Source organism: Leishmania martiniquensis, chromosome 3 (genome assembly GCF_017916325.1).
Source record: "Leishmania martiniquensis isolate LSCM1 chromosome 3, whole genome shotgun sequence".
NCBI lineage: Eukaryota > Euglenozoa > Kinetoplastea > Trypanosomatida > Trypanosomatidae > Leishmania > Leishmania martiniquensis.
The window spans coordinates 303,359-323,956 of NC_090138.1; the positions used below are offsets into that span (position 1 = coordinate 303,359).

The following is a 20,598-nucleotide window of genomic DNA, read 5'->3' on the forward strand; positions in this document are numbered from 1 at the left end:
CGAGTGATGCGCGCGTGACAGGCTACGCAGGTGGTGAGTGACAGCGGATGAGGACGCGCTGCTGTTGATATATTTGTGCTGAGATGCGTGCGTGTGGCGTATACGAGCACGTCCGTGGCAGGTGCAATGACGGGAAGATGATGAGCGCTGACAACGAAGGCGGCGGCACAGCACCTGACGGAGGCGGGGGGAGAGAAGTGCGATGCAACAGCCACGCCCTCCTCTGCACACAGGCAAAGAGAAGGGGGCAAGAAGGGGGTCTGCCTGCGCTCCCGACACCCCCCCTCAGAGGCGAGGTGGGGGCGCTGTGTACACGCTGGGATGCCGCTAGGCACTGCGGCGCGGCCCTGACATCATCGCATGTGAACACATGAATGGCGAGCCGGAGGAGGCGGGGGAGGGGAAGGCCAGCGCGCATGCTGATCGAGAGGGAGACGTAGCGACAGTAGTGACCGGTGACGGTGGTCGTGGCGGTAATCCTTGGGCTTCTGGTAGCGCACGGAGGCGGGGCGCGGGCAACCGTCGGTGCATGTGCGCGTTCACCTATGCACATGAAAATCTATGCTTGTGTACAACACCAGTTGATGCGCCGTGACGCAACTGAGATATCGGTGCATGGCGGCGGTTGTGCAACTCCTCAGCCCCCCTCCTCCTCCTCCCTCACCCCACAGCTGCAGCCACCAGTCGCCGTAGAGCGAGCGAGGGAGAGCGCCCACGTTTGTGCGCTGCCGCTGGCGATGCTAACGAGGGGATGGGGGGATGCGGAGGGGCTACAGGAAGACGTTCAGTATAAAGGCGATCCACAACACCGCCATGCGCGTTGCGTAGACTGCCATCAGTACGCGCCACACATGCCCAGAGGTGCACTCGGCATCGTCCGGAAGAGCAGAAACACCTGACGCTGCTGCAGCGATCCGAACGCCACCACTGCTCCTCCTCGCGGAGACTGGTGTGAAGTTGGCCACTGTCCACACGTGGGGAAGGATGACGTCGCCTGTGCTGGTCGTCCGCTCAGGTGGCGTGGCGGAGGCCGACCACCATGACGCTGGCTGCGCCAGCCATAGCAGTTCGATAGTACGCTCGTCTATGAATGCTATCTCAACGATGGTCAGCGCCAGTGCCACAGCCACGCACCACAGCCGCGGCTGAAAGAGCACGTGCAGGTATAGGGGGGCAGGTGCAACGGAGCTGGCGCGGCGGATCTCCGGACTCAAGGAGAAGCCGAGCTCCCGCCCAGCTGCTGACGTGCCGCCTCCCACGAAGCGCGGCGACACGGCGGTCTCCCGGGCTGCCCCTCCTAGAGCATTGCCGGCGCCGCTGCTTGCGATGGTGTCGTCGCTGGGCTGCGCGCAGAGCATGCAGCAGGCGTGCGCCAGCGTATGCAGCGCGTTGCACACTTGCTGCATGGCGCATCGCTCGACGTGGTCAAAAGTGCGCGTGAACACATTGCCCGCTGAGAGGCCGCCCTCCAGGGCGCCTGCCGGGGAGAGCCCAACAGGGGGCAGTGGCTGCAGAGCGCGGTCAGCGGAGGCGCCGCCGACCCTCTGTGCCGCTGCTATGGCGGGTGCGCGGAACGGAGCTGCAGACAACGCCGCCGCGGAACGAGCTCCACGTAGTGTGAAGGCCCCTCCTTGCGGCCTATACGGCTGCTGCTGATGCCCCAGAGCGGCTGTCGCCGAGCTGCCGGCGAGACTTCCGCTTGCGCTGTTATGATGCAGCGGGTGGTAACAGGCCGCCACACCGTCGCGTCCGCGCGGCGACAGGAGCGATGCAGCAGATGGGCGGGCGTGCTGCCCCACGCTACACATTACCGAGTCTTTCAGACCGGCGAAGGCGCTGTCCGCGTACCAAAAGAAGTCCTCGCGGTACTGCTGGTGCGCGTGCGTAGCGCCGCAGGTCAGCTCGTCACTGGCGTGTGCCTCCCTCTTTGCCCAGTCGCCATCACCGTCTACTGACCGGCTCCGCCTGTCATCGGGGGAGTGGTGTGAGTACATGCTGGCAAAGAGCGCTGAGCGGGAGCCACCACCGCCGCTGCCGAGGACGTTGCTGGAGGACATCGCATCTTGACGCGCCATGCTCGATGCTCCTTGCTGGTCTCGCAGCCCTGCCGCACTACTGCCCTTGGCGAAGGCGATGTCGCTGTTACTGGCGGCGCTGATGCTGCGACCGCTACCACCGCTGTTGCTCCCCTTTCGCATTCCGGCCTGACTGCCCCAGTCGCCCGCGCGCTCGGCGTCTCTGTGCTCCTCCTGCAACCACCGTCGCCGCTGCGCCATCCAGTACCACTCTGCCACGGACCACGGCACCGGCGCGTAACCTGTGATGACGAGCAGTAGACACAGACACAGGAGAAGGGAGGTGTGGTACACCTGGGTGACAGCGAGGACGAGCGCGAAGGTCGGGCTACCCTGCTCCATCACCGGGAGCACATGCGCGCCGGCAGCAACAGCGCCGGTGCCTGTCGGCGTGACAGATGCGTTCTCAAAGAGAGCAAGTAGCAGCACTGCAGACGCGCCACCGCTGACAGAGGGGAGAGGGAGTGGCACCGTCAGTGCGGAGAGCATCAGCAGTGATACGCCAGCGGCAACGGCGACCAGAAAGACATGCACCCGCTGCAGATAGCGCAGCGTCGACACGAAGCGGTGGCGGTATGTCGCTGCGTCGTAAAACCAGCAGTAGCGGCCACGCGCCAACGCTGCGGCGCTGGTGTTCGCCGATGCGGTCGCTGCCGTTGTACCGTCCTGTCGCAGCCTGCCGCCAGGACGAGTCTCCTCCCCCCATTGGCCGTAGAGGTGCCGCGTCCACCGCCGCGCACGACGGGCGTCGCCCTTTTCTTGAGCGTGACGAATCTCCGCCTCGACAGCGAACTTGGCCAACAGGTCGGCGTGCTGCGCGTGGTCGAGGAAGATGCCGTTGGGCTGCTCGACGTAGCGGTGAGCCCGTAAGGGCGGCCGCCCACCCCAGGCGTGCGATTCCGCGCTGTTGCCGGCGCTGTCCTTCCTGACGGACCCGGAGGTGGGCGGCGCGGCTGCTTGTGCCGCCCCAGCAGAGATCGGCGCCTGCCCTGCCCTGCCCTCCTCAGCGGCGTGGGCCTCGCCTTTATCTGGTAGCTGTACCACGTAGCCGGAGCGTGGGGCTACGCGGCTCTGCAAGACGTTCACAGATGTAGTGCCGGCCCCGGCACTGCGGATGGACGAGCGAGCAGCGACACCGCCAGGCACGTCGGTTGCTGAGAAACAGCCAGTGAATGTTCCTGCCGACGCGAGTCTTTCCTCTCCGGCGCGCATCTCGTCCAACTTTGCTGATGCCGCGTGCGTAGTGGAGTGGCGCGCCTTCGGCTGCTCTGCCCCCTTTGCAGACTTGCTCGCCCGGGCAGCAGTCGCAGCTATCGGCACCCTGTGGACTGCGCTGCTGCTCGCCACGTACCACAGCTGAAGTTCCTCCGGCACACAGTCGCCAGCTGGCTCGTCGTCGAAGGCGCTCTTCGAGGCTTGACCCCGCTGCTGCCGTTGCGGATGCGCGCAGGTCAAATTTTCTTCGTCAGCGCTCGACTGCACGCCATCTCTGTGCGGTTCTTCACCTGGCTCGCAGCCCGCCGACAAGAATACGGCGTTGCGCTGGTAGTCCACAGCCCCGCGCTTTCGAAAGAAGCGACGTTCCTGCCGCTCACGCTGCCGCTGCGCCCATGCCGCCTTGGCCAGCGGGTCGGCGCCTCTGCGTCCCCGGGTGTTGTGCGCCGCCTGCATTCCTGGCGCCGCCTCGATGAGGCCCTGCAACGTGCGGTAGTCTACATAGCTCTCCTCGAACCACGTCGAGGCGGAGGAGGTGGTGGTGGCGTTCTCAGCGAAGGGCACTGTCGGGTCTCGGTATCCCGTCGAAAGCCCCCCTCCCGTCGTGGATGACCACATGCACTCCTCCGCGTCGGTGCCGATGCACTCGTGCGTGTGTGTGCGTTCCGTCAAGCACCGATGCGGCAACTTCGACTGTATATGTATGCGCGCCTCTCTGGCTGTGCGTCACGGCGACAGCGATCGTGACACCTGTATCAGCAGCGACGACGACGGCGCGGCGGTGCGCGTGTGCTCCTGGGCGAGGGCTGACAGACGGGTGGTGGTGGTGGGGAGGAGAGTGAGTGAGGGAGAAGCCAGCAGGAGGACGGACGAGTGCGTGGGGCAGAGGCAAGGGGGCGCTGATGCGGGTGCTGCCACGGATGCAAGAACGAGGGGGTTGGGACAGAGGTGGAGGCATAGGGTGAGGTGAGCGGGTGTGTGAAGAGACGTGGACGCTGTCCTGACGCCGCCTCGCACACGCACGTGCATGCCGCGGTGGCTGCCATCGTCGCCTTTCTTTTCACCTGCCATTCATTCGTGACGGAGGCTCTCTCCCCAATGACACACACACTACACACACACGTACGCACAGACAGACCGAGAGCCCATCGCGTGCGCAGCGGAGAGGACTCGCTGATGCATCCAGGAGAGAGAAGGGGGGCGCACAGCCTCACCGAGAGCTTCTTTGCTGATGGCTCCACTTCTACTGCGGGTGTTGCAGTACCGCCCTCGCACACTGCTCCTCATGGTGGCGCGGCACCTGTGCTTGAAGAAGCCTACGGTTACCTCAAGATGATGATGACGGCAAGGGCACTGATGCGGGAGTTGCTGGCGGGGCCCGGGTTGTGGACGTGGGAGCGGGTGGAACCCCATTCTTGCTTGTCGACTCGGCTCCACTGCGCGCTCGAGCGGACATGAACGGCAGCGCGGATGAAGGAAAGGCACTGCCTTGAGCAGAGCAGGCGCGGGCCGGCTGGCTACCGCAGCCGCGACAGCCACCATCGCCGCTGTGGCTACTGGTAGACGTGCTTGTCAGGCTCGCGCACACCCACGACCCAGTGCGAGAGGGCGACCTCGGCCGTGACTCCATGGCATGCGGTTGCTCTGCACCAGGAGGCGGTACAAGGACAACTGCGCCCACGCCCTTGTCTCCCTTACCCTCGGACGGCGCCGGCTTCCGCGCTTCATCGGCGCTCCTCTTCACGCACCTATTGTCTTCGCACGCAGCGGCTGCGGTGGACATCGGCGACGGTGTCCGCATAAAGGCTATCGCCTCGGCCGAGTGCGCTGGCAGCGAGACGGCGAACGGGCTGTTGCCCACGGCAGAGCCCAGTGGGATGTCGCTCACCCCTAAGCGGTTTTCCTCTGCCGGAGCCACATTCACTTCCTCGGCACGTTGGGAGTGCTGATGCGCACGCAATGCTGTGGCCAGAGCCGCCTGAACTTCTGCGAAAGCGCGAGGAGGGAGAAGGCGCGACGAGCCTGACAGCGCCGCTCTGTCCTCTCGCGCTGCATCAGCGACGGCGAGCGTTACGGAGCTGCGCCCAGTTGTGTAGTGCGTAGTCGCCGTGCTCGAAGAGGTGTCGTCGCGCTGTGTGTCAAGCACCGGCCGCGCCTTGCGTGCGTGCTGCCCGCCGCTACGCTGACCTCCGGTTACCCCTGCCGGCCGCCACACCTGTTCTGTGAGCAGCGATGACGACGACGACGACGTCATGAGCAGAGACGACGGCAGCGACGGCGACAGGGAGGACGATGACGCCGTTGACGTCGAGGAGCCAAGATTGCGCGTGGAAGGGCGCGACGCGGCGTATCGCATGAGGAGACTCGGCGGCGGTCGCCGGGGGGCATCATGCGGCGGCGCTCTCTGCGCCGCGGCGATGCCCTCAGCCAGGGAGGCCGGGGATGCGGGGGTGGCCCCGTCGTGCAACGATGACGGCTGCTGCTCTGCGGCGCCGAACTGCCGCACCCACTCCATGACGAACCCCATCACCGCGTCCCGCACGGGTGGAGGGCGCGACGTCGCCGCCCCTGCCCCCTCTCCCTCCTCGCGCCGTGCGTCATTAGGGTCGGCTCCGGCCACACGTTGCTGTGGCACAGCCATCTGAGATGGTGCCATTGGTGTCGCGACCGCCGACGGTTCGGGTACTGGCACCGGCATTTTCGCTCTCGTAGAAGACCTCTGCTCTGCGGCGGCCTTCGCCACTTCGCAAAGAAGTTCGTGGGCGTGGCGCTGCTCCTCCTCACGGTCGGCCAGGCTGGCGCGCTGCAGCCGCTCCTGGTCAAGCAGCGACGACTCGAGCAGGCGTAGCAGCATGAGCTGCGGCGCGCGGTGCACGTCGGAGTGATCCTCTGGGGATACTGTGCCCCACACATGCGCACCAGTCAGCTCAACGGGAGCCGGCACGGGCAGCGTTGGTGGTGCTAGTGGGGGCGCCACAACTGCAGATGAGCTCGACACGACAGCGGCACTTGCTGCAGGTAGCGGAATGGCCAGGGCAGGGGATGCCGGCACTGCTGCTGGGGTGGCCGATACAGTCGAAGCCTGCAGGCGGCCGTCGTCGTCGTCGGTGGGCGCAGCAGCAGGCTTGCGCTTCGCTACGTTCTCTGCCTTCACTACAGTTGGCGTTGGCAGCCCTGCCCTCGTCTCCGCCACAGCTGCGCCACCCTCGACCTCGACGATGACGTCCCTGCGATCCTCGAGCGCCATCCACCGGCTGGGAAGTTGCTCTTGCTGAACTGGCGGATATGGTCGAGGGCCATACAGCTGCTGTGGCTCTTGCGCGGGTGTGGCAGCCGCTAGGTCGCGCGATGCCATCATGTGGCGCACAAAGGGACTGATGTCGACCACAACACGCACCTCCTGCGTAGCCGGCTCTGTTGCTCGCAACGTCGCGCTGCTTGTGGTGCCGTGGTTCTCGCTGCGTGATGACGGCAGTGTTACTGTCGCCGTCGCCGTGATCGCGTCTGGCTCACCCATCGCCTTCTTATCTATCGGCTGCAACGGGCCTTGCTCTGGTGGCGCTGCCTGTGGCGGCGGCGAGTCATCTCGAAGCCACGCGGTGGACGCAGTGCGCGGAACGAAAACGTGTTCGCGAGCGTCGACCTCCGGCGCCCAGGATGCCTCCACGGGTGCATCCGCAGCGGCTGTCCTTGTCGCACCTGTCGCAGCGGCAGCTTCGTCGCTGTGGGCGGTGACTGGGGTGATCATCTCACCATCGCGAACGCGCGCGAGAGCGGCGTGCACGGCGTCCTCCAGTGCTGCCTCCGCGAGCGCGCGCGCGAGATCCGCGTCCAACCGCAGCTGCTCTGGCTTCTCCGGCTGCCGATGCGCCTTCGCTTCCTGCGCGTGACCAGAGGCCACCTCTGCCCGCTCTTCCAGACACTCGGCCACCATAAGGCGCAGCATCTCGTGCTCCATAGCCGCCATCACCTGCCGCACCGGGTCTGTGTGCGAGTGCTGGTGCGGTGCCTCCAACACACTCAGCACCACGGAATCGACGAGCTGGCGAGCGAGGGCGGCGTCCCGCACAGAAGCGTCCAGCCCGGCTGTGCTGCCCGCGGCTCTTCTGCCGACTGCGCAAGCGGCGCCGCGGGGCGGTGGCGTGATGAAGCAGGCTCGAATCGCCGACAGTCGCCTGCGCGCCTCCGTCAGTGCCCGTGCCTCTGCAGCCATGCGCGGCGAAACATGTACGCTGCCCCCCTTCAGCGCTGTGTAACCATAGCCGAGCTCGCTCTCGCGGTAGCACACCGCCGCGGCCGTGCTGGCAGGGCGGGATGCCGTCACAACGGTCAACTCCGCGCCGTCTTCCTCTCCTTGGCCGCGCCGGCGGTGCTGCGTGGCGATACCGACCGACTCCAGTACGCCGGCGTCTTCGGCCGCAAGCGTCCGGGCGTGACTCTCGACCTCGCGCTCCGCCGCGGCATAACGGGTCCACGCACGCTCATAGTCACTCAGCATCGTCAGCGGTACCTGCGCGTCGGCGAGGTTGCTTGGAAGCACCCCCTCACTGTCGCCCCCGACTGCGCAGCTGTCCGTAGTCTTGATCAGCACCTCGGCCGAGGCGCCGAAGAAGACGCCATCGCACGGGGGGAGGGAGCCTACGGCGTTTAAGATGGCGTGCGCACCGTCATCGCCTGCTGACCCGTCGCCTTGCGCCGGTGCTGCCGCCACTTCAGTGCGAGGAGGTATTGCGCCGGGCGGCGAGCAAGAGGGCAAAGCCATCTGACGCAGCGCCCTGACGACGCCGGCGCGGTGACACAACGCCGCCCGCAGCTGTGCATCCACAGCCTGGGCGGTGCATGGCGCCGGAGTGCCCCCCGCGGCAAGGACGCCCGCCGCATGAGTGACTCTGTCCACTCCACCATCAGCCGGCTGGCTCAGCATCAATACTGGGCGCCCTACCGAGGGCTTGCCGGCAGTCACCCCCGCCGTCACGACGGCAGCGTCCACTGCCTGCTGGTACGGGTCCGTCTCGCCGCAGGTGCGCCCATCACCCTCAGGTATGGATTCGGCCCAAACGCCACGGCCCGCCATCACACCGCCACGCGGGGCCACGGGCGGCGCCTGTGTCTCCGACGCGCCGTGCAAGGGTGCTGTGGCAGCCTCTATGGAGAGGGCGCTGACGATTTCTGTGTCGAAGTGGCGAGGGAGGGGGCGGCCGCCGCCTCCGCTGCGAGCGGCGGCGTACGGAGGGGTGCGTCGCCCACGTCGGCCCGGGGAGGGCCCTCGGCTCTTGACACTCCGGCCACGCCCACTGCGGCTTTGAGCGCGGCCGAGGCGCCGCGACTCTGCGCTTCTCCTCCTCACGACCTTCTCGCCACCGGGGGTATGCGCGTGCCGGTCGGCAGCCTCGGACGACGGCGTTGCCAAAAGTGCCCTGCATGGGGCCGTCTGATTGAGTCGCTGCATCCCCGCCTCACCCGTGTTGGGGGAGGGCGGCGACTGAGACAGGCGAGGACGGCGGGGCTGGACGCCATAGAGGCGTGTCCCCTCCGCAAGCCCCGCATCACGCGCTGCTGCTATCGCGCGTATATCGGACAGCTCCGCGGTCAGCGCAGCCGTGCTGAGACGCCGGTGCGTCGGCGTGTCCTCCTCAGGAGGGAGGCGCACATGCAGAGGGAGCGTCATGCGTCCCTGTGGGCGCGACCGTCGCGGCGGTGGGCCAGCGCCGCCGCCGTACACGGCACGCAGCACCTCTGGTGTGTTTGAGTGGGGCACCGCACCGGCTGCCACTGCGTCTACCTGTGTGGCAGTCGCCTGCGCCGGCTCCAGAGCGGATGTAGGCGAGACCACAGATTGCGTGATGCCAGCGGCCCGGTGCTGCGCTGCTTTTTCACCGCTCGCGGTCAGAGGCGCAGAGCCTCCGTTGTGAGTCCCCTCTGCGGGCCTTCCGTCCGCAGCCACACGAGATACGACTCGCACATCTCCACTGCCGTCGTTCGGCCGCAGCGGCGAGGTGGATCGAGACGATACGGAGGAGGGTGCAGCAGGGACCGTTGCTGCTGATGTGCCGGCAGCGCATACCGCCGCCGATGAGGGAGCTGCTTTGCCAGCGGTCGGCCACGTTTTGAGCCCTCCGCTTCCCGCACAGCCCAAGAACGCGCGGGGCCGCTGTCGTTGCTGCCGCTGCCGACGCCTCTGTATCACTCTGGAGGTCGAAGCCGCCGCTGCTTCCCCTGCGTCCACGCCCCTCTCAACACCCTCTGCCGCCACACAGCTCTTCATCACATCCACGGCGCCTGAGAGCATCAGCTTCATCGACTGCTGCTGCTGATTTTGCTGCCGCTGCACTGCCGCCGATTGCGAGGCGACCAACTTCTGGATGAGCGACTCCTGCTGCTGCTTCTGAAGACGACACTCGCGCTGTAGCAAGTGGACCGTCTCGCGATGGTGACGCAGCATCTTACGCTGCTGGGCCTGGAGGAGCTCCGCGTATTGCCGGCGCTCCTGCTGGCGCTGATGGCGCTCATCTTGCAGCTGACGGTCGTACGAGGTGCGGAGACGGTCCAGCTCACTGATGTAGTGGTCCGCCTCCCGCTGTGCCAGCTCGCGCAGCGCCTCCTCATATGGCTCTCGCGGCGCAGAAGCGTCGTTGCCCGTTGACAAGGTAGCCGTGACAGGTAGGGCGCGCCGCGTGGGATGCGCCACGACGGCGTGGAAGGGTGGAAGTGGCCGTGACGGGTCCGCAGCTGCACCGCGAAGGCCCCCGGCGACCATCAACGCCTGCGCTGCCGGACGCGGCAGGGACGCGAATAGCAGCTGCTGGTACTCGTCGTGTTGCACCCGCTCTTCGTGAGGCTCCGCGGCCGCCTGCGGATTTGTCTGCGCTGCTTCTGCTCGCGCACCGGTGGTGAGCTCCACGGGCGGCGGCTGGCGAGCAGCGGCAAAGGACAGCGTCGGCGACGCCAGACGTGCTCGCACAGCAGCGTGTGCCGGCGCACTCATGCAGTTCACATCACGATAGATTCGCTCCAGCAGACGGCGCTGCCGGTTCAACTCGCTCTGCAGCTCGGCAGGTATGGCAGGCATTACTGCGACGATGCGCTGCGCAAGGGCGGCCTGCGCGGCCGCATCCAGCGATGCGGAGTCCGATCGATGAGGACGCTGCTGCTGCGTCTTTGACGGAGACTCGCCTCTTCCTTCGCCGCCGCTGCGATTCTTTGCCGGGCCTGAGCGCTGTCGAGCAACGCCGTTGCCGTCCTGCACATCCACCGCAGCCTCGACGACCCCCCTGCCATCATGTGCGCGGCGGTTGCCGGCGGCAAGAGAGAAAGCAGAAGCACTTGGGGAGCTGAGGCTGTACTGCAGAAGGTCTTGAACCTCTGCTGGAGTGAGCCCAAGCTCAGCTGCCGCTGTCACCCACGTGGGGCTGGAGCGGAGGAGCACCTCGCGCTGCAGCGCAGCCGACGAGGGGCTGAACAGCGTAGACGGTGCGCTTTGTGAAGAGCGACGATGGCCGCTTACTGTAGCCCCGCCCCCCTCTTCCTGCCGTCTGCCTTCCTCTGCTCTCCCACCTTGGCAGCCGGTGGCGTCGTCCTCGGCATAGTTGCCACCGGTGTATGTGCCATCGTCGTCGTCCGTGCCGGTTGACGGGGTACACGAGCGAGCACTCGTATCCAGCAGACGTCGGGCGTAGCTTGTGGGGTGAAAGTCTGCCTCGCCGCGCTGCCGCTCGCGCACCGGGGCGGCGGTGCACTGTTCATCGATAGCGTCGACAATCTCTGCCAGGGAGGCAGTGACCCAGTACTCGGAGGTGGCGCGATGGAGGCCTGCCTTGCGGCTTCTGCCAGCGCTACCACGCTGCGCGGAGTGCTTTGGTGCCGTGCTGCTGCTATCGGTGGCCGTTGACGAGGCGGATGATGCAGTAGCGGTAACGTCACAGGGGGAGCAGCTCTCCCGTCGTTGCGTGCGCTTGAATAGCCCCGCAGCAGAGACGCACGCCTCCGCCCTCGCATCCGGTGGTGTCGCACCCGCCGATGTCTCCATGGTCCCTTGACGATGACTTTGATCGCGCAGACGTCGCTGCACATCTTTCAGTTCTCGCAACACCGCTGCACTTTCAGCCGCCGGAGACAGCACTGGCAGGAAGGGCGCAGAGGTGAGCGGGGGTGAGAGCGTTGTATCAGAGGCTGGCGTCGGCGAGGCACGAGCGTCGGCACCTACGCCCACAGCGGCTGAGGGGTCCCTCACAGCCGCCTCAGCGTCGGCCTCCGCCTTCAGAAACGCGACCAGCGCGGCGGGCAGCGCAGGCGGCGCGGTGGCCGCCCGCTGGACGCTCGGGGCCCTTTTGGAGGCCCGGCCAGCATTTCTGTCCTTTGCCGGAATGGCAGCACCAACGGGCCTCGAGGTCCGTGCCACGACACGCGGCTCTGCCGTTGGCCGCCACAGAAGCTCCCGGGCCTCTGCATCATCCAGCCTTGCCGCTCCGCGCGCGGAGCCCGACTCGAGCACCATGCACGGACTGTCGTGCAACAGGCGCGCGCGCTCGGCCATCAGTGACGACCGTGCCGCCGACTGCGTCGCTCGGCTGGCCAGCGTTGGCGAGACGGCGGCGACGTCCACAAACGCGTCCACGAACTCGCTATCAGCGCCGCTTGCCAGCACCGCCTCCTCTATCAACGCCGATGCAGGAGCCGCCGGTGGAAGCGGCTGAAGTCGCAACGCCTGCAGTTGAAGCGGCGCGGTAGCGGCCTCACCGCTGTCGACACTATCATCGGGGTCGAGGACCTCCTCCACTTGATGACTTGCATCGGAGAACGACAGTGTTCGGCGCCGCTGTCGGCGCGCTGCGACACCACCGCCACGTCCTCGGCGCTCGCTAGGCACGACTTCTACCACTATTGCGTCGTCGCCATCTACGGCCACACCTGTGGTGCCATGCGGGTCGACGGGGTCAGAGATGCGAGCGCGTGTGCCCTCCATCAGCTGCGGCTGACATGAGGCGGGCACAGCCGCGAACTGCTCGTCCAGGACAGCGTCGATGAGTGAGCCGTACGGCGATGCGGCCGACGACGCCCGTCTCGCTCTTCTTGCCATGTGGGGGGTGGCCTTGGAGTGCCGCGACGGCCGGTGCCGCTGGGATGCAGGCATGCGAGCCGCTGACGTGCGACGACTGCCAGCAAAGGGCCCTGCATCGCCCTGTAGTGGTCGCCCTGAATTCTTTTGAAGAGATGGTGACGATGACGAGCGTTGTGGTCGTGCAGCAGGCTGCGGTGGCGGCGTAGCCGTAGAGGGGGAGACAACGGTAGAGCGCGCTGCGGCGAAACCGCGAGGGCTGCGACTCCGCGCGATGGCAGCGGTGGTTGCGGTGAGGTAATGTGCAGACGCGCGCGTTGAGGCGAGGGACCGCTTGCGCCGCCGTGTCATGGGGGCGGCGGGCAGTGGGAGTGGAAGTGTGGTGTCTGGCTGCTCCGCTTCTGGCTCTTCCTGCGAGGGCTGTGACTGCGTAGACGGCGCCGATGGCGGGAGCTCGATAAGCGGCGGGGGTGACGGTGGCATAGGCTGCGATACAGGTGCTTGTGCAACAGCGACAACAGCGGCCACCTCCTCGACGCCGGGAGTAGAGGCCATGACAGGTACTTGTGGATGTGTGAGCATGTGCGTATGTGTGTCTAAGGCGGACCACTGTGAGCGCGCTCACTGGCGCTGCAGCAGTGGTGGCGCTATTTTGCTTAAGTATCGATGGCGACGTTTCTGCCGCCGATGCCGGTTGGACCGCACACGCACCCACCTACCCACCCCCACACCCACACTGAGTGGGGGAGGAGAGAGAGAGGCTTTCAAGTCCACAAAGGTTCCGACCAGACCCCCACCACGGACATACGCGGCGGAGGCGCTGATGGCGGTGGGTGGGGGAAGTACAATGGGGACGGAGTGGTCGCGTGGCGTGGAGTGGTGCGATGCTGATAGATGAGGCGCGCGATGCAGACAGAGGAGAGGCGCATTGGGCGAGGGGAGCGGAACAGGGCGTGAAGGGTGGCAGTCCTGTGCATACGTGTGCGAGCGCCCACAGAGACAGCGCTGCTCTGCAGGAGGCGGAAGAGGCCACATCTGCGGCCTCTTTCACCCACACACGCCCCCACCTGACGGCGCGCGTGGACGCCGTGGATGAATGGGCGCATGTGCACTTGTAAGGCTTCCCCGAGTGCCACGATCAAGCACGGATGCGTAACGTATCGGTGAACTTCGGGTCGCAGGAAAAGGGGCGGAGCGCGAGACAGAGACAGAGAGCAGCGGGGAAAGTCACAGATCGAGGAAGGGGAAGATGGAAGAGGGAGGCGTAGGGGCGCCGCTGGCGGTGTTGCGCCCGCTCTCCACTGCAGTTGGCGCCCGCTACTTCCATGATTTCGAAGGAGATGCCGAACTGTCCGTTAAATGGGTAGCGGCGCTCCACACTCATAGAGGTGCATGACGTCACACACCCCTCCCTCCCCCTATAAAAAAAATGCCCAACGCGCTCGCTCGTGCAGAGGTGCCGCTAATGGTAATGATGGCGACGGTAAAAGTGGCGGCGCTGAGGAAGGGGGTAGGGGAAGGGGGAGGGGGGCGTAAGCGGTTTCCTCGGCATTGTTGCGACCTTCACTGCGCAGGGACGCGGAGTCGTGTGCGTGCTCCCCTTCCCTTCCCCAATACCATCACACTGAGACTTGCCGGGAGCGAGAGGGGCACACAGCCGTAGGGGGCCGGATGGGCTGACGTGGCAGTCAAGCCTCAGTGCCCGTGCTAGCGAGGAGATACAGCGAAGCGGAGCGAGGGAGGAGGCGGTGAAGCGGAGGAAATATCCAAAAGCGTGCGTGTGTGTGTGGTGTCGGGGGCTGGCGAACAGCACCGCTGACGCTCATAAGCGGGCATCCACGCCGACATGCAGACAGCGCGCTGCCGCAGAGGGCGAGCGGAGGGCTTGGCGGATGACGCTGGACGCTGTCTGCATGTCAACGCCTGCCGAATCCCCGCACACTGGTGCGACTGCACGTGAGGAGCGTCTTTCTTCGACGGAGTCGGCGCTGTCATTGGCAAGGTCGTCACAGCTGTGGAAGGAGCCCGCGAGCGTCCCGCTGCGCTCAGTTCTGCAGCGGAGGTGCCGCGACAGGTGAGCAGCTGCGACGAAGGTGTTGGAGAAGTTGCACTGACACCTCCGCTGCAGAACTGACGGCGAGGCGCTCGATGTATGCGTGGCACCTGACCTAGATGCTGCTACCCCGTTCTCGAAGTCACCGATGATGCCCACTCCCTCCTCACAGCATCGCCATCGTGCGCGTCCATGTGAGTGGGAAGAGTGCGTGACACGTCCACCCGCAGAGCGGCCTTGACCCTGCGTAGCCGACGGTGCCGTCATCACCCGCCGCTGCAGTTGCTTTGCAGCTTGCGAGTTGTTGGCCGAGGAGGGTCTCAGCAGCGGATGATGGCACCGCCAGTGGTGCCGATAGGGCGGCGTGCGGCTGCTTATTTGGGGCTTACTCCCGTACCGTTGCGCGGTGGACGAAGAGGGGGCGGCAGGGGGTGGTGGCGGCGGGGAAGGGCCTGCTGGCTGACTCCTCCTCTCTGTTCGTGTCCAGCAGAATCGTTTGGTCCGCCGCAGCACAAACATTTAATGCGCAAGGGGTCCGACCAGGTCCTCTGTGTCCACTCACCTTTCCAACACGCACACGTGCCGCCACCACGGCCAGCGCTCTTGCTTTCGATGCGACGGGCGCCTGCGTGCAGGGAGGACAGACAGACAGAGAGGATAGGAGAGGCGGAGGGCTGCTCGGTGCACCATCGCCTTCCCCCCTCTCCTTTCCTCTCCTCCCTCAGCGATCGAGGAAGTACTGCTCCCAAAGCGAACGATTCTTCGCCTCAATGGCGAGCTCAAACACCTCCGTATGGCCAAAGTTGCCCTTCTCCTCGCGCGAGCTGTGCTTGTGGCGAAGGCAGATGGGCTCGTCGTAGTGCACGACCATGTTCAATGCGCCGCCGGTGATGGGGTCGTTGGCGACGACCATCTCGAAGGGCGGCAGTTCCGGGTCGATGCGGTGGTCCTCGGGGCCGCAGTGGACCCTGTACTGACGCCAGCGGCCCTTGTACACCTCCACGCACTCGACGCAGTAGTTGCCGTACTTGTGCATGAGCGGGTCGAGCATAATGCTGTAGGACCTACGCGTCTTGGTCATGTCGGCGAGCTTGAGGCAGTGAACGAGATGGTGGTTGTCTCCACGCGGGTCAAAGCGGAAGCAGCCGAAGGCGTCTCGCTCAAGCAGCAGCAGCTCCTTCATCACCTCGTCCACCACGCGCGGCATCGCTTCTCCGACGCGCTCGCCCGTCTCCACGTTGCGCGGGTGCTTCTCGTACTCGAGCGTTACCTTCACAAGGAGGTTGTCCCTGCGCATGTCGGAGGCGATGACGTTGCGCACGACGACGGCCGCGGGGGCGTGAGGATTGCTCGACACCGCCATCAGCCGAGCGTAGTGGCTGCACGCCGCACAGAGCTCGTAGGCGAGGAGACGGCGTAACGGGTCGTGGGCCACGGCATGCCAGGCCTCTCGATCGTGCGGGTTGGTGCGCGGGTCATGGTATCGACGGTGCCCGCCTTCGCTCACGTCCATGTGCAGCAGCATCTTGCGGCACTCCACTTCAGCATCTTCGAACAGCGCGCGCAGCTCGCGCTGCGGCGTGTCGCCCTCGAGCATCCGCTGAATCCCTTCTGCCAGCAGCATCCGCGGGAGTGACGGCAGCGGAACGGCCTCAAGGGCGCCCAGGAAGCGGCGAACGAGGCGGTCTCGGTGCAAAAAGGCGTGACGGAGGTAGAGGGAAGGTGGACCAGAGCTGTACACTCGCATCGGGATCAGGTGACGCAGGAGGGAGCGCTCGTTGTCTGCCGCTGGCGACGGCGCAGGGGACTGTGGTGGTGTTCCAGCAGAAGAGGAACTGCTTAAAGCCCCTGCTGCAGGGGCTGCCGCTCCCTTCTGCTGGAACAAGGTCTGCAGCAGGCGAATGCGCGGCCACATGATCGGTGAAGGATGCGCGGGCGTGAAGCTCTCCCTTAGGAACGGGTGCCGCACGATTCTGCTGACAGCAGACGTGCGAGCTGCGTTAGAGCGACTGCTCGCCTCTTTCTCTGTGTGTAAGGTGGGGTGAGGTGTGCGCATTAGACAGAGGTGCGCAGACGCAGCAGAGAGCAAAAAAGGGACTGTCGCAGTGTGAACGGGAGAGACGATATATTTTGTCCGGTGAGGCGGTGGAGAGGAGAGGAGGGGGGGTGGCGGGGCGGTGGTAGAAGTGGTCGAGCTGACCTCTTCTGAGCTGGCGCGTCGTCCTCGCTCTCCTCTCCACCCCCACTCGCGCTCTCTGGGCTTCACCGGGGAGGGATTCCAGCCCGCATGGACTTTCATTTTTTCATGCCCGCTCACGAGCGTTCTTGGCGAGCGCGTCTCGCGCGCTCGTCTTGCGTTTACTGCCACATAATAGCGGACACGTCTTGCACAGGCTCCCGGGAGAGAGAGGCGAGGCGCACGGGGGCGCTTGGGCGATCTTATCAACGCCTCTCGCCTTCTTAGACTTAACACACTGAGCCAAACACACACGGGCAGGAAGGGAGGCAGGGGTGGCGGTAGATGCAGGCGTTCTGGCGAGGTGGGAGGACGACCCAGCCGGCCCACCTGGACATTACGCACGCGCCCACAGGCAGAGAGAGAGAGAGGGCACGCGGCTGCTTCCCCGCTCATCCGCTGCATCCCTCTTCGCCCGCGTACCGCACAGACTTCAACCATCACTTCCTGTGGAGTGCCATATCGCTGCCTTACAACTTAAGCGAGGTGAGAGGAGGAGGGGGAGAGAGAGCGCGTATGTGCCGCCGACGGTGACAGCGCAGCGGCCGAGGGAGGGGGGAGGGAAAGGGCTCCAGCACGTGTGCGCCATAGGCGATAGCACGCAGGCAACCGAGCCCTGCGTGTGTGTGTGTGTGGGAGAGGAGGGCCTTTTCACGCCGACCTCTCCCCACTACGAGCCGCGCTTTACGATGCGCTTATTCACCTTCTTGCCGCGCCCTTTGATGCGACGTGGGCCGCGCTTGATGAAGCCAGGCACACGCGCCGTGGGGTCGATCGACTTGTAGTTGCGGTTGAACCGCTCCCGGTTGAACTCCTTCACGGTGCGCTTCTTGCGTGCCCGCGCCGGCAGCTCAGCGGCGCCCGTTTTGCTCTTGGAGCGCTTCTGCCCGGTCAGCAGCTGGCGGTCAAGCCTCTTGCGGGCGCGACCGGCGTCTTCGTCGCTGTCATCGTTGTCGTGCTCGTCGTCGTCGTCGAAGCGGATGCGAACCTGCTCCGTGGTGCCGGCTGTGCGGCGCGTGACTATGTTGTCCAGTACTTTGAACGTCTCGGGGTGCTGCTCGAGGAAGGCCTTCAGGTTCACACCGAGGGTGCCATCGAAGCGGGAGTTGAAGTGCATCCACTTGCCGATAAGGTTGCCGACGTCACCAATGTACATCGGGCGTGGCACGCGGGGCATCGCCATCAGGACCTCCTCCACGGCAGCCTGGTGCAGGCGGGCCACCTGCCGCTGCCGCTCACCTGTGATAGGGAACATCTTCCACGGGAGCTCGACAAAGCCATTGCCGCCGCTCGCCGCCAAAGCTGCGTCACCGCCGCTGCCGGCCATGGACTTGACCGCGAAGCAGCGCAGCTGCTCCGTTCGCGACCGCGTCGTCTCCCGCGACCCCTTCAAGCGACTCGACAGTGCCGCTGGAGAGGATGCCGCACAGCTGCTCTTACCCACCTTCCGCACCCGCTGCTTCCGCGAGGTGGGGAGCAGCAGGCCGTCGTCCGCCACGAGGAGGCTACAGCAGCGCAGGTACGCCTCCAGCGACCCGGCGTCGTGGGCGAGAGTCAGGTCCCACTGCAGGCGCCGCCTCACCTCCTCCATGGGGAGCGAGTATGGGCCGACGGCGTCGTACACGAGGTGCATGAGAATGCCGTAGAAGATGCCGTTCGCGCTGTCGAGCTTCGTCGTGAAGCGCTGCCGGACCCGGAGCACGGCCGCACTGCGGGCACGGTCGGCGGCGTCGAGGCTGCTCGGACCAGGGAGGTAGCGGTACAGTCCCCAGGCCATGGCGAAGGTGTCGAGCGTGGCTGGCGAGGCAATGGGATACAGATAACACACCGTCGCCTGCAACTGCAGGTTAGGCAGGTACGTGTAGTAGTTCGCGTAGCGGGCCACCTCCTGCGCCGAGGGGGCGCTGACGCCGCTGGTGACGGCCGGCGTGGGGCGTGTGGTAGAGGCCAGTGATGGCGCGTACGGCACCGCTGCTGCCTCGCTCTTCTGCAGCTTGCGCTTCTTCGACTTGTTGGCGGCGGCACCGTCGTCGGTGCCCGCCTTGCCGGCAGCCGCGGCAGCGGCTTCCGCTTCGACGTCCGCTATGCGCGGCAGCAGTCGACACACGGCCGCGATCGCGCAGAGCGCCGCGTCGGCGAGCGTGCCGTTTTTGTGCGCCTCGAAGCGCACAGAGTGGTCGCAGAGGAACCGAGCGACGTACGCGAGGCGGTGATGCGCGTGGACGAGGCTGGCGGCACCCCAGTTGCAGCACAGCGTGTAGTACAGGTTCGCCTCCAGGTGTCCTGGCCGGTGCCGGTAGCAGCGGACGAGCTGGTGAAGCGCGCCAGCCGTGTCGCCGTTCGCCAAGCACGTGCAGACCTCGTCGTCCAAACGTAGGGCAGCCGCCAAGGACGGCGGCAGGGGAGGGGCTGATGCCTCTGCGGCTGCTGCTGCGGCGTCGTCTCCGATAGTGCCACTGCTCGGCGTCGAGAATTGGGGCGCGGGCAGCGCAACCGGGGTCCAGCAGAGCGGTTGCCCATCCTCGCAGACCACCTCTACAGGTGAGTAGGTGTACGACCCCACGTCATCATCGTTACGCGCTAAATCGGCCGGCCCCATGAAGAAGACGGCTCGGGTCTGTACGCCTTGTAGATCCTCTGCGTCCTCGACATCTGGAAGGGTAACCAGCAGCGAGTTCGATGGCGCTCCGGTCAGCCACAGCGACGCGGCGCCGCTTACCGCCGTCGGCGAAGACGATTGCGAGAGTGCCGAGGCACGCACTACCGCCGACGTGGCGACGACTACACAACGCTTCGAAGTGAAGTACTGCGAGGGTGACGCAGGCGTGGCGGCAACGGCGCTGCTGCTGTTTGTGCCCCTGTCAAAGGCGGCGGTGACCGATTCAGCCGGCTTCTCCGCGACAGCGAGTTGCATCATGCCGGTGAGCCCCACACACCGCGCTGCCCACGCGAAGGCGTGGGCGCTGTAAACGTCGCCGGCCACGACGAGCACTTGCATGCCCGACGGCGCCGTCTTCTGTTGCAGCCATTGCGCCACGTACTGCGCAGAACTGAGCAGCGCCGACCACATGCAGTGCTGAAGCGGCTGTTCAGCGCCACCGCCGCTGCCCTTCATGGCCTCCGTCGCGACAGGACGTACCACTGCGCGTGGTACATCAAGCGGCAGCGCCGGGTTGACCTGCGCCCACTTCTTCTTCCTGCACGTCGCCGCGTCCGGCAGTGGAGGCCAGAGGACGAACATGCGACCAGCGGCCGTTTCCGCGCCGGCACTCGCGGCCTCGTCGTCGTCACGGGTGCGCTTCCTGCCACGCGTCCTGCGGCCCTTTTCAGCTGCCCCCGCGGGCTCGTCGGTCGCTGCCTCAGCGGGGGCGCGCCTCTTCTCCCGCGCGACCCCACCTCGGTGGATTGTGTTGCGGTGCTGCAGCCAGTTCGTGGCGAAGCACTCCTGCGAGCAGAAGAAGCCGCGGTGCGTCACTGCCTCTGCTTGACACAGTGGGCATTGGAAGGCCGTTGTGGTCTGAGTGCTGCAGCCCTGGCATGCAACCGGCCACTGAGATGCTTCCCCGGACATGAATAGTGGATGGAGGATGAGCTGTAAGCAATCGAAGCGTTGGATGCGGGGATGAGGAGAGGAAGAGCAGCAGTCACAGAGGCAGGGGGGGTCTCAGGAGAGGCGGACGATGGGGATGCGTGACCCGTTCATGGCAGGCGCATTGGGCAGGAGGCGGCGAGCAGCGAAGGAGGGGCATGGGGGTGCGTGGCGGTGAGGAGAGACCGAAGGCAGCAGTGCGATGCTGTGGCCAGGGCGACCTGAACGCTCTTCTCCCTTCGCTGTCGTTGCCGTGGTGAGCGATGTGGTCGGTGATGGCTAGAGAGTGGATGGGGTGGTAGGGTCGTCGAGTAGAGGCGCATCGCGGGATGTGTGGCTCGGAACGCTTCGACTCCCCACGCACGCTCACTCTGC

General features: G+C 65.9%; 4 protein-coding genes across 4 annotated transcripts; all 4 read right to left on the reverse strand.

Moving 5' to 3' along the window:
• Positions 1-770: 770 nt before the first annotated feature.
• LSCM1_08119 (uncharacterized protein) lies at positions 771-3,908 on the reverse strand (the record flags this gene model as incomplete). Its single annotated transcript, XM_067325459.1, has 1 exon — positions 771-3,908. One exon carries the CDS (start codon positions 3,906-3,908, stop codon positions 771-773), a length of 3,138 nt encoding a protein of 1,045 aa, XP_067181564.1.
• Positions 3,909-4,617: 709 nt separating this feature from the next.
• LSCM1_08120 (uncharacterized protein) lies at positions 4,618-12,900 on the reverse strand (the record flags this gene model as incomplete). The annotated part of the gene is made up of 1 exon (XM_067325460.1): positions 4,618-12,900. One exon carries the CDS (start codon positions 12,898-12,900, stop codon positions 4,618-4,620), a length of 8,283 nt encoding a protein of 2,760 aa, XP_067181565.1.
• A 2,219-nt stretch (positions 12,901-15,119) lies between these two features.
• LSCM1_08121 (uncharacterized protein) lies at positions 15,120-16,313 on the reverse strand (the record flags this gene model as incomplete). The annotated part of the gene is made up of 1 exon (XM_067325461.1): positions 15,120-16,313. The coding sequence occupies one exon, from the start codon at positions 16,311-16,313 to the stop codon at positions 15,120-15,122; it is 1,194 nt and encodes a 397-aa protein (XP_067181566.1).
• Positions 16,314-17,304: 991 nt separating this feature from the next.
• LSCM1_08122 (uncharacterized protein) lies at positions 17,305-20,205 on the reverse strand (the record flags this gene model as incomplete). The annotated part of the gene is made up of 1 exon (XM_067325462.1): positions 17,305-20,205. One exon carries the CDS (start codon positions 20,203-20,205, stop codon positions 17,305-17,307), a length of 2,901 nt encoding a protein of 966 aa, XP_067181567.1.
• Between the last annotated feature and the right edge of the window lie 393 nt (positions 20,206-20,598).